This window comes from Bos taurus, chromosome 9 (assembly GCF_002263795.3).
Source record: "Bos taurus isolate L1 Dominette 01449 registration number 42190680 breed Hereford chromosome 9, ARS-UCD2.0, whole genome shotgun sequence".
In the NCBI taxonomy this organism is placed as follows: domain Eukaryota; kingdom Metazoa; phylum Chordata; class Mammalia; order Artiodactyla; family Bovidae; genus Bos; species Bos taurus.
The window spans coordinates 101,655,562-101,668,235 of record NC_037336.1 but is presented as its reverse complement, the minus strand read 5'-3'; the positions used below and the strand labels follow the sequence as shown (position 1 = coordinate 101,668,235).

At 50.6% G+C, this 12,674-nt stretch overlaps 1 protein-coding gene across 3 annotated transcripts in view; it reads left to right on the top strand.

Moving 5' to 3' along the window:
- The window catches only part of RPS6KA2 (ribosomal protein S6 kinase A2), a 334,749-nt gene that overhangs the window by 59,920 nt on the left and 262,155 nt on the right, over window positions 1–12,674 (top strand). Inside the window, exon 1 of one of the 3 annotated variants that reach the window (XM_010808737.4) lies at window positions 4,430–4,522. The exons of the other annotated variants lie outside the window; for them this stretch is intronic. Within the exon in view, the coding sequence (XP_010807039.1) occupies window positions 4,475–4,522 (48 nt within the window). The 5' untranslated portion in view covers window positions 4,430–4,474. Of the gene's footprint in view, window positions 1–4,429; window positions 4,523–12,674 lie in introns of those variants that run through there. 3 annotated transcript variants of the gene reach the window in all.

Here is a 12,674-nt window from a genome sequence, read left to right as displayed (position 1 = left end):
ATGTACGTTCATGAGGATACACATGGATCTGTCACTTGTGGTCTCCAGATTCTTTTCACAGACTTTTCCCTCATGTTATTAAAAGGGGCTCATTCATGATCAAGGCTTTCCACTGCATTTTTCAAAATACAGTGACCCTCCAGCCGGGGTGCTTAGGGAGCCCCGTGCCCCGACGTGATCCCATGGTGCATGACCATCACCCAAGACCCACGCCCGGCTCCAGGCACCTGCTGGTCGTGAGCTGCACACATCGGATGCTTTCGGACACTTCAGCCCTGAGATGGTCTGTCTGATCCCACGGGGGCCCAGAGGAGTGGAATTCCAGGTTTTACAGAGGAAGACAGGGCCCAATGCTGCAAAGCTGACATTATGGTGTTGCTGAAACAGGAAACGGCTGCTCTGTAGAGGTGCTGGTGGTGGTTTACTTCCTGGGCCTGATCGTCCCCGCGTTTTGGCTTTGCTGCTGGAAGATAGAGGCCCGTCTGACAATTCCTTTCAAGCAGGGACCAGCAAACAGTGATGGCTCTTTTTCAAAATAATTTCTTTTAAGAATGTATTTGGAAGATGAATAAGCCAAGACTGTCATGACAGTCTTCCATGGCACAAAATAAAAGGCAATTCATTGCCACAGTCACCATGACAACATTCAGTTCACGTACTTACATATACCTGCAATGAAATTCTATCAACAATGAAAGCTTTTTACTGAAACAAGCCACTGGATCTAACACAACTGTGACTGAGCCACAGATCAAAGACCCTATCTTTTTGTTAACGTATTTCCAAAGGACTAAGCCTGAGATAATTACCTTTTAATTCCCCTGGAAGTTTGAATTGAATGGCAGTTGGGATACCCCAAAATACTGTGACGAAAAGCCTGATGGTTTTAGGTGGGGGAGTTTGGACAGGCCCTCAGCTTCCTTCCTCCTGCCCCGTTCTCTCTCTCTCTCAGTGCCTGGGCACGCCGCGCCCAGAGACGACAGGGGGCGAGGCTTGTCCACAAGCGCACTGTGTCAGGCGTTTCGGGGAAAGTGTGTGGTGCAGGGAAGATGACATCTTCTCATTGGGCTGTTTCCCTGCCCCGCTGTGGCTTAACTTCATCTAACCTGGGCTTGACTCCTCCTCGCAGGAGGCCCAGGGCAGCCCTCATGCTCCGTGTAACCGACGACCAGGCCGGGTGCTGAGGAGTCACTTTGTCACCCTTGGGGGCTTCCCAGGAGGTGCTAGTGGTAAAGAACCCACCTGCCAGTGCAGGAGACGTAGGAGACGCGGATCTGATCCCTGGGTCAGGAAGATCCCCTGGAGGAGGGCATGGCAACCCACTGCAGTACCCTTGCCTGGAGAATCCCGTGGACAGAGGAGCCTGAGGGCTGCAGTCCAGGGAGTCGCAGAGTCGGACACAACTAAACTGAGTGCATGCAGCATGGAGGGGCTCTGGTGGGCTGTTTTCATGCTGTTGAGGTGCTTCTTGTTTAACTCTTGGGGTGTCTACTTTCAGGTAACACACCAGATAGATGTACCCTTAGAAGCAGATGTTTACACATTTCTTAAGCCTTTGATCTTATTCTGCACAGAAAATAATCTGAGAACGTTCTGTGCCTCAAATGAGCTCACTTTTCTTTCTCCGGATAACCACACCCAGGTGACCCTGATGTTGGCTATGCTGAATACACTCTCATGCGAGATAAGCATCTTTTTCGAGGGCTTGGATAGGATGCAGACACTGAAAATTAGTTTTCCAGTTGTAGTCTGATGTGTTTGAGATAACATTGGAGCCTCACACACCCCCACACAAAAATTCAGTAACAATTTCTAAGTTCCAATCAAGCCTGGTTGTTAAAAAGAAAAGGACTATTACAAACATCGAAACAAAATGTTAATGAAGGACCAGAGAGTCGGGTTTAATTTCCTCCTTCACCATCCCCAAACGCCAGCGAGGAGGGTTTGACGACACGTAACCTTCTCTTTCCCCTGTTCTTGGGGGGCCGCAGCGGCCACCGCGAGGGCCAGGGCTGGGCAGTGGTCTTCTCAGCGGTGTGAGCTGGGTCTTCTGTTAGGGAAGAATAACTTCACTTTCTTGTACCTCCCAAGAAAAATCACTCATTCCTGTGAGCGATGGCAAGTAGATGTCAAGATCCAGGACTTTTCCAAGGGGTGAGATGTGGATTGATTTTAGGGAAAAGGCATACAACTGGATTTCTTTTACATTTCTGACAATTTGACAAAAGGAGAATTCAAGACTGAAATGTGAGGGGTTGCCTAGTCCCATAAAAAAAAGAGAAAAGAAATTTGGTGAGAATAGGACGAACGCCGGTTTCTATTAATTCCCCTATTTTGTGCCCGTGTTCAGGGGCAAACCAATGATTGAGTTTTAAAAAGCGGCCTTTTCCTCTGTTGCCATGATGAGCTCATGAAACCAGCCCTGCTTTGTTCCCAAAGTCACAGCTCAATATGTGATTTCCCCCCCTTAGACTGCATTAATTGCCGGTGGCTCCAGAATAGGAGGGAGAAGGCAATGGCAGCCCACTCCAGTACTCTCGCCTGGAAAATCCCATGGATGGAGGAGCCTGGTAGGCTGCAGTCGATGGGGTCTCAAAGAGTCGGACACGACTGAGTGACTTCACATTCACTTTTCACTTTCATGCACTGGAAAAGGAAATGGCAACCCACTCCAGTGTTCTTGCCTGGAGAATCCCAGGGACGGGGGAGCCTGGTGGGCTGCCGTCTGTGGGGTCGCACAGAGTCGGACACGACTGAAGCGACTTAGCAGCAGCAGCAGTTTTTCTAATGAAAGGTATGATTAGTAAATATCACACCTTAGAATGCCCCTCCAGAGGGCTGACCTAGTGGTGACTCTCCCAAAACTCTCTCCTGTGTTGTTTATCTGAAATAAATATGTATGTGTATACACACTTCTGTACACTTACACATAAATATGACATTGACATGGATAAATGCATGTTAATTTATTCAAGAAAAAGAACATACAGCTCCAGAAGCCATGAAATGAATGCAAAATTGTTTTGGAAAAACAAATTTTTCTGGAATAGTAACTTCTTGAGAAACAGCAACTGTACTTCAACTATTTTCACTTATTGGAAAAGACATGTTTAGCATTTTAGAGAAGGGAAGAGATGGACAGGACTATATCATGTGGGCTGTCCCAAATCGGGCAATTTTGGTCCATTTCAGTCTTGAATTTCCTTGTTGTCTTTGATTCCTTCTTTTCATGCCCTATAATTTTATACCAATATATTTCCATATCCACATCCTTTACCATGACATCTATTATCTGTCACATAAAGCATCCCTGGTGGCTCAGATGGTAAAGACCCTGCCTGCAATTCAGGAGACCTGGGTTCTATCCCTGGGTCAGGAAGATCCCCTGGAGAAGGAAATGGCAACCCACTCCAGTATCCTTGCCTGAAAAATCCCATGAACAGAAAAGCCTGGCAGGCTACCATCCAAGGGGTCCCAAAGAGTCGGACACAACTGAGTGACTAACACTTGACTTTTTAAAAAAGCTATTTGTTAGTTGGTGGATTTTTTCGTATCGCATGTTTAGGTCTTCAGAGGAGGAGCCTGTTTATGTATTAAAAAGAAGCTCAAAAAGGAAACTCTTAACCTGCAAAGGTGCACCTCTGACCAGCTGCCCTGCCCTCCAAGGCGGCTCTAACGCTGGACTGGGCATGCTTCCGGCTTCACCGAGACAAAGCCTGATGCCAGCCACAAAGGGCTGACTCTTCCGGGGGAAGCTGGGGACTCAGTTTGCAGAGACAGCAGAGCAGGTTTTCCTGTTTCTCAGATGGGACAACTCCAAGCTGGCCTGCAGTAGGTGGGGAGAGAAAGTGGGAGTGCAGGGGAGAGTGTGCACCTGCGGAGCTGTGCGAGCTGGTGCATACGTGAGTGCTGTGCACGTGCGTGTGTGTGTGTGCGTGTGTGTGCCCGTGTGTGTCTGTGCATGCATGTGCAGGGATTACTCAAAGGACTAAAACCGGATAAGGTGATTCGTGCATAATCAGTGCGTGTAGTTGACCTGGGGCCACCTGAAAAGACAAGGCATCATTTCTAGCCCCCTAGCGGCCCCCCATGTCTCCCCCTCTCAGTGTAAATGACAGACGGCCCTTGGGGGTGGGAGCAGGTGTGCTGCGGAGAGGGCCACAGCCCGCCCTCGGGGCTCCTCTGACTCTTAGGGCAGTGTTGGACACTTGACCCGGTCCACGTGGACTCTGGCCGGATCCCGCGAACCGCCTGCTGGGGCTCCGAGCGCCGCGGGTGACTCTGCGCGGACTGACCGCACGGCCGGCGCTGGTCCTCCGCGCCCCTCCCGCGGTGGGCGAGTGCGGCGGGCGGAGGACCGCGGCCGGCCCGGCCCGAGCCCGGCCCGCCCCGCGGGGGGCGTGGTCCCGAAAGCCGCGGGAGGAGGAGGTGGCCCGGCTGCGCAGCGCGCGATGGCCCGGACGCGGGTCGGAGGATGCTCGGGCTGCCGCGCCAGAAGCTGCAGAAACTGTTTCTCGGAAAGGTAGGCAAGCCCTCGCGCTGGAACGGGCGGGTTCCAGTTCCAGGAGAGAACCAGCGTTTTCTGTTTGCTGCTGGGAACCTGCTACAGTGACAGATCTTTGCCGGGAAAGGGCAAGTGGGCTCTGTTTTCCGGGACAGAAGGAAATTCTGTGAAAGGGTCACAGGTCACGGGTGGACGCAAAGAGCAGGTCAGAAGCTGGACTGAAAGCTGTTGCCGTTTTCAGTTCGTCCTGTTTCTGCGGTCGCGTTACAGCCGGAATGGATTCAACACCGCTCTTCAGTGTGTGTTCGAAGTCAAGGGGAACCGGGGCCACTCAGTCGTTTTCCTGCAGTTTTAGAAATGAAGGGGAGAAAAATGTGACAAAGTTGATGTTTATCGCAACTGTAACTGAAAGGTAAAGTTTTAGGTGAAGAGAATCAGATTTAGCAGTTTTCTCTTAAAACATTTTTTTCTAGAACTTTTAAAAGTTGTAGTAAAATATGTACAACATAGAGCTTCCCTAGTGGAGAAGGCAGTGGCACCCCACGCCAGTACTCTCGCCTGGAAAATCCCATGGACGGAGGAGCTTGGTGGGCTGCAGTTCAGGGGGTCGCTAAGAGTCGGACAGGACTGAGCGACTTCACTTTCACTTTTCATGTTCATGCATTGGAGAAGGAAATGGCAACCCACTCCAGTGTTCTTGCCTGGAGAACCCCAGGGACGGGGGAGCCTGGTGGGCTGCCGTCTATGGGGTCACACAGAGTCGGACATGACTGAAGCGACTTAGCAGCAGCAGCAGTGGTTCAGACAGTAAAAAAAATCTGCCTGCAATTCAGGAGGTCTGGGTTCGATCCTTGGGTCGGGAAGACCCCTTGGAGAAGGGAATGTTAACCCACTCCAGTATTCTAGCCTGGAGAATCCCATGGATGGAGGAGCCTGGCGGGCTACCGTCCATAGGGTTGCAGAGAGTCGTATACGACTGAGCGACTAACGCACTCGTGCACACACATGACGGAAGGCTTGCGATTTTAACCACTTTCGGCAGCATTGCATGTTTCCTCCACATTGCTGGGCAGTCATTACCACTGCCCATCTCCAGAAGGCTTTCATCTCCCCAAACTGAAACTCTGTCCCCTTTAAATGACTCCCCAGTCCTCCTGCCCCCTGCTGAGCTTTCCCATTTTAAAGTGAAATAATGCAAACACACAATAGTCATGTGTGATAAGCATGCATCAGACTGCAGTCCAAACCGGGTCACGCAGAACAGCTCCTGCAGTCTGTCCCTTGGACTTCTTAGAGAGGTTGCTTTCGATTGTATCTCACCTACTGCCTTTACAAAAGGGTTTTATAAATCACTGACATACCAGGGATATTAGGACTGTGAGTCATAGCACTTTTTTGAAGAGAATCTGTGAGTTTCCAACAATGTGCATGTAATTTTGTTTAATTTGGACAAGAAATAGTCTGATTCTCTTGTTTTAGTGAACATCTCTAAGTGTGTGTATGCATGATATGCAAATTTGCTGTTGATAAATGTTTTTTATTTGTAGCTCTAAATGCATGAAAATGTATGTTTCACTTTAAAGTCACTCCTAAAAGAGTATTTCTAATGATTTTACACTGGGAATGAAAGTCATCTCCTCCTACTTTTGGAGTTAAGAGAACTGAGGCCTTAGGGAACCAGGCATGGGTCCGCTTTCAGAAGCCTGGACAGATCCACACGTGAAAGCCGCAGCCCCCGGTCGCAGCCCTTCGCCGGCAGCAGCCCTTAGGTCTGCGACGGCCTCATTGTCATTCCCCTGTAGGCTTTTGCTCTGAACCTCACATTTCTGGGAGTATTCCCTTCTTGATACCCCGTCTTATTTCCGAAGATGTCAATAAGGTTGGCAAATATTTTCAATATGAGATTTAAAAATGAGTAAGTGCCAATATGGAGGCAAAGCAAAGAAGGTAGAAACTGGATGTGAAGGCAGAGGCGAGGTCGGAAGGCAAGGCAGGCTGGTGGCCAGCTAGAGCTTGCTGGCTGCCCGGGGGGGTGGACTCAGCGTAAGCTCAAACCACAGACAAAAGCCCATGCCCAGTTGTTCAGACAGACACTTTTCTTTCTGTCCCTGAGCCCAGAGAGAAGTCTCCCGCAGGTTCTCCTAAAGCGGGCACCACGTCGGAGCAGTGAGCAGTATACCCAAGGGCAGCCTCTCTTAAGTGCGGTGCGTTTCTCACTGATGCCTTTTGTGATGCTGTGGATTGCAAGCAGAGGCAGTCAGACCAAAATACAAAACAGAAAATAGCAGAAAATCACTTCCATCCAGAGTCTGCTTGTGTGGTCCTTGTGAACAGCCCTCTGAGAGCTGCCCTGGGCAGGGATGTTGGAAGGCATCTGGGTGTCATAGCACAGTTCTCTGTGACTTTGGGTAGGAAATCCATAAGTTTCGTTAGGATTTAATTTGGGTTCCTTGACATGTACAGGAATGCAGATTCTCTATATTACAGGTTACAAGGAGGGAGTCATAACATTTGGGTGCTGGAAGAGGTCTCAGAAACCACACAGCCAGTATCCGTCACCTTTTAGATGAAGAGCCCAAGGGTCTGAGGAGCTGACATGTTGGGCGAGTGGCAGAGCTGGGGCCAGACTGGAAGCTCCGGACACCCACCCAGAGCTCTGCGCTTTATCCCACGGTGGGGCGGGCTCAGCAGGGCCGCCGGAGGTGTGACTGTGCGTCCCCGCTGGCCCGTGTTGACTCTGTCGAGCGGCTGCTGACTCCAGAGCGATGCCCCTCCCTCCCAGCTAGCTAATGCTAATTCCGTATCACTTACTCAGGAGGGTACTTCCTGTATACAAACCAGCACACCCAGGGTCCCCTCCCTCTGCGGGTTGTTTTTTTTTAACTCTTTTATTGGAATGTATTGCCTTACAATGTCGTGTCAGTTTCTGCCGTACAGCAAAGTGGACCAGCCACACGTGTGCATATTCGGTTCAGTTCAGTCACTCAGTCCTGTCCGACTCTTTGCAACCCCAAGAACCGCAGCACGCCAGGCCTCCCTGTCCATCACCAACTCCTGGAGTCCACCCAAACTCATGTCCATCGAGATGCCATCCAACCATCTCATCCTCTGTCGTCACCTTCTCCTCCCACCTTCAATCTTTCCCAGGATCAGGGTCTTTTCCAGTGAGTGAGTTTTTCGCATCAGGTGGCCACAGTATACATACATCACCTCTTTTTTGGATTTCCTCCCCATTTAAGTAGCAGAGCACTGAGTGGCGTTTCCTGATCTATACAGAAGGTTCTCGGTAGTCAGGCCTTCCCTGGTGGCTCAGCTGGTAAAGAATCCGCCTGCAGTGCAGGAGACCCGGGTTCGATCCCTGGGTTGGGAAGATCCCCTGGAAGAGGGCGTGGCAACCCACTCCAGCATCCTTGCCTGGAAAATCCCATAAACAGAGGAGCCTGGTGGGCTGCAGTCCACGGGGTTGCAAAGAGTTGGGCACGACTGAGCGACGAACACTCTAGACACGCTCATTAGTTATCTCCTTTATACTATCAATAGTGTGTGTATGGCAACCCCCGTCCCCATTCACCCTGCCTGCCTCCCTCCCCCAATGCCCGGGTATCCGTACGTGTGTTCTCTGTGTCTGTCTGTGTCTCTCTTTCTGCTCTGTACATAAGATTGTCTTCAGATTCCACGTTTATGAGTTACTGTGCAGTATCTGTCTTTCTCTTTCTGACTCACTTCATCCTGTATGACAGTCTCTGGTTCCATCTACACCTCGACAAATGACCCAATTTTGTTCCTTTTCGTGGCTGAGTAATTTTCTATTGAGCATATGTACCACATCTTCTTTATCCAGCGTCAGCGTTTTAACCCTTGAGAGCCCTTGGCAAGCAGTCCTGATATTTTCTCAGTTTTGTAGATACTGAGGACCGTTTAACAGCCACACCGCCTGTCATAGTCAGAGGAGCTTTGTGAAATCCACACGCACATTAATGCAGACTGAATAAGTAGCAGTCCAAGTGGGTTTCTAATGACATGATGAACTCCCATAATGACAGCAGTTACTCTGTTTCCCTGTGATATATTTCTAATCTGTGATGTGACTTTATTATTGAAGCCACCTGAGCCTATATGTTTTGTGTTTTTACAATATGAGAAAAACCACTGTGGAAGGGTGGTTAATAGTCAACCCAGAGATGGTGATTTTTATATAAGTATAGGACATTCTGTGTTTAATATAGGATGAGAGGAAAACTTCTGATGGCGTTATACATGGCTGTTTGGTGATATAGAGTGTAAGCAACAAAGTTTTGATTTGCTCAGATTAGCAAGGAGAAATGTAATTGTATTGTTTTAAAAACATAACATTGCAACAGATTTCCACCACATTTAAGAGCCATGAACATAAAGGAGTTTTAAAAAGCAGTTTGTATTAAAGATTATGTGAAGACAGCCAATCCCAAACATTTGCTGTTAGAATTGTAACAAAGTCTCTGCAGAAATATAAATGGACCATGTCAAGGGCCAAGGAGAGAGGGGGGTCTGAAAATGTGTTCAGGAAACATTCACCACTTTATTAATCCTCTCTCCCATGTTATCAATGAAAACTTAAGCTCCCAGGAAACTGATGGCAGAGAAATTGAAGCTGCAGAGAAATTGAGGAGAGTGGGTTAAGCGTGTCAGCAGCTAGAATCTCAGGGAAGAAACTGCCAGTTCTTCCCGTGTGTGTGACTCCAACAGCTTCAAGCCCTTAAAAACCCCCTGTTTGTGGCTTTTTGAAAACAAAGTAGAAAGAGCCATGGATCCACTTTCTGTCATGCAGGGCAGTATCAATACTAAGACGGCCCCTGCACTGGAACATATAACAGAGATTTTCAGGTATATTATAGGTTCTTTACAGAGATTTATTTTGTAAGTTATGACTAAAGTTTTAGTTGCAAGAGATTTACTTGGAAATGGACTGAGAAGGTCAGCAGAGTCCTGCTACAAACCGTAAGACATCTCTTTGGTTTTCCTGAGGATGACGGTCATAAATATTTTCAGGGCTCTTGATTTGCACCTGCTGGGGGCTCAGGGTGCAGCCCTACATGGGTGGGCTTACCTTTAGTAGCTTGCGGTCTGGCAGGAGAGTCAGTCCCTTTACCCTAGATAAAGGATGCTCAGAAACAGGATACAGAAGTAGCATAACTGCAGGGGAGAGGAGTTTGCTTTTAATGCCAGGTACAAGGGAAATAGCATCTTGTTTCTGCCTTCTGCGGTGACTACACCCACGGAATAAACTCCAGGAACGGGCCCCGTGTGTCAGGGCAGGCAGGCCAGGTGCAGTGAGCAGATGGAAATGTGTAGCTCCCAGCAGAACACGTACCACTCACTACGGGGTCAGGGATGGGGCCTCGGCAACCCCCAAGTAAAGCGTCCCCAAGAGCATCCAGCCGTCTGGTCCAGAGTTCACCGAGAAATGAACTAGTGCCAGCACACCGCTGTGGGAGGATGTGGGGGTGGGTAATCACAACAGATAGTAAGTGATCCCCAAGGCCAGAGGTTCCCAACCTCCAGGCTGGACTGGTGCCTCCTGTCAGATCAGTGATAACATTAGATATCACCCTGAAACCATCCCCTGCAACCCTGGTCCTTGGAAAAAGTTGTCTTCCTCCAAATCAGTCCTTGATGCCAAAAAGGTTGGGGACCGCTGCTCAAGGCCGAGAATCATCCTCTCCTACAGCGGTGTCACTCACTGCGGACGCATCGTCCTTGAGTTAATTTAAATACTTGCTAACTCTTCAGTATTCTAAATCAGTGTTAGCTTTTGAAGTAGCCATCTGCTTACAGTTTTGCTATCTGCTTCATAAAACAAGATTTCTCTCCCTTTATTCTAAATTGTCTTCTTAAATGTCTCCTGCCATTCTTGAACCTGAGGTTGAGGTCTTCAAAGACAGTCTGTGCTTGAGTTTCCCTTTCAACACAGTGGGTAGGCGTCAGACCCAGCACTCAGAGCCTGTGCCCTGCGGGTTGTCTGCATCCTGTGAACAGAGGGGCCTTAGGTGGTGACTGTACTGCCCAGGTTACTAGGCTAGCCCTGTCTGGAGGGTCACAGCTTATTAAGAAGTATGAATAAAACAAAAACCCACTGCAGTACTCTTGCCTGGGAAATCCTGTGGACAGAGGAGCCTGGTGGGCTACAGTCCACAGGGTCTCAAAGAGTCAGACAGGATTGAGTGACTGAGCAATAAAACAAAAGCAAAGTATTTAAACTGATAGTCATCGATTTGATCTAGATTCTCATAAAGGCACATTGATATAGCTTCTGAGCAAGATTTTTAACATATCAACACCCAGGTACAGACTAAGTGCCCTTTGACTGGACAGGAGAGAACTGGTGACCCGTGATGTGCCCAGACCCTGCCTGGTCCTGCCCTCTGCTCCTCGCGGTCTCTTTTTCATGAGAAGACAGGCTTCTGGCTTTCAGGATTCTCCTTGCTCCTTGTCTATGACTGTTTGTTCTACTCTTTTTGTAGAGTAGCATACACTCTGCTTGTTCTATGGATTTCCAGGAGTCTGTGCATTCGTTTGGCTTTGCATAAAACCCCCAAATTGGCTGTTAGAATCCACTGCTGATACAAAAGCCACTGTAACTGGCTTGAGAAAAAAGTAGAAATTTATGGGGCCCGCCCGTGAATTGAAAATGCAGGTGTCCTCAGATCAGAGCTCAGAGACACTCACCTCCCTCCAGGCGCCTGGCCAGGTGGATCCTTCCCAAGCTCCGCCCAGGGGTCGCCGCTGTTTCAGACTCAAGTCGGCACACACTCGGAAGCTGTCGGCATCTGGGGTCTGTCACCAGGTGGGGATGGGCCCTGAGGCCGCAGGCCCATGCCGGCTGCAGGCTCTCCTTTAGGGCTCGAGCGTGTGCTGAGCATCCCCTGCAGGGCAGGAGAAATGGGGACCCAGAGTGGGCTTTGGGCTCTGACCACAGGGGACCCAGTGAGGGGAGGGAGGGATGTGAGTGATGGTCACCCCTTGGGCCCCGCGTCCCCACTTCTGTAGAGACAAGGGGTTGTAATGTCCACTTTATGTTAGGTCATTCTAGACAGTGACATACCAGAGAGTCTGGGAAAGATTGAAGGCGGGAGGAGAAGGGGATGACAGAGGATGAGATGGTTGGATGGCATCACCGATGTGATGGACATGAGTTTGAGTAAACTCTGGGAGTTGGTGATGGACAGGGAGGCCTGGCGGGCCGACAGGACTGAGGGACTGAGCTGAACTGAGAGAGTCTGCCAGGCCAGGAGCCCCCAGGGCGAGGTAGCTGGAGCAGGCTGCCCGCGCAGCCCTGCTGAACAACGGCCCTGTAGAGACCCAGCACACAGATCCCGTCCTTGCTGGGACCAAGCTGTGTCCTCCAAGTCCACGTGTGAGGACCCTGACTGCCCGGGGCTCAGAATGTGACCGTGTTTGCAGAAGCGGCCTCCACAGACGTGATTAGATGACAGAGACATCGTTAGAGTGGGCCCTGATCCTGGATGAGTTGCGTCCTTATGAGAAAGGTGACCAGGGCACAGACATGCGCAGAGGAATGGCGTGCGCAGACCAGGGGGAGGGGCAAGGAGAGGGGCCGGAGAGACTGGCCCTGGAGGACGTCTGGCCCCCAGCCCGTGAAAGCGGACGTCTGCTGTCTGAGCCCTTGGACTGGGTGCTGTTACTCGGTCCTCACTGACTCAGGCACTGAAGCGGGCTGAGCCGGAAGGCGGAGTGGAGGCGGCGTGGGGCCGGCCCCTGTCCCCAGGGTGCTGTGTGCCGAGTGTGCGCTGGACTCCGGCCACTGAGTGCACTGCATCGATGTCCCCGTGGCCTCCTGTAAGTGGGGACCACACGCTGCTGGCCGGACCCCGCCCTCCCTGTGTTCGTGGCCTCGCCCTTGAGGACCGCAGTGTCCGGGCCATCATGTGTGCCGGCTGGTCTGTCACCCGGGCGCTCTCTGCCTGCTCCCTGTGCCTGCGGCTCTGGGTACCCACGGGGCAGCGAGGCTGCCCTGCCCTTTCTCCTGCCTGTTGTCCTGGAGGCACGTGTTTTGAAAGGCAGGGAAACCCCCAGGGACCCTGATCACTCCAGGGGCCTCCCCGGGCACCTCGCCAATCTTGGTTGCCAAGTGGCTGTGCATTCGCACCAGCGGCCCCCATGGCCCACGACC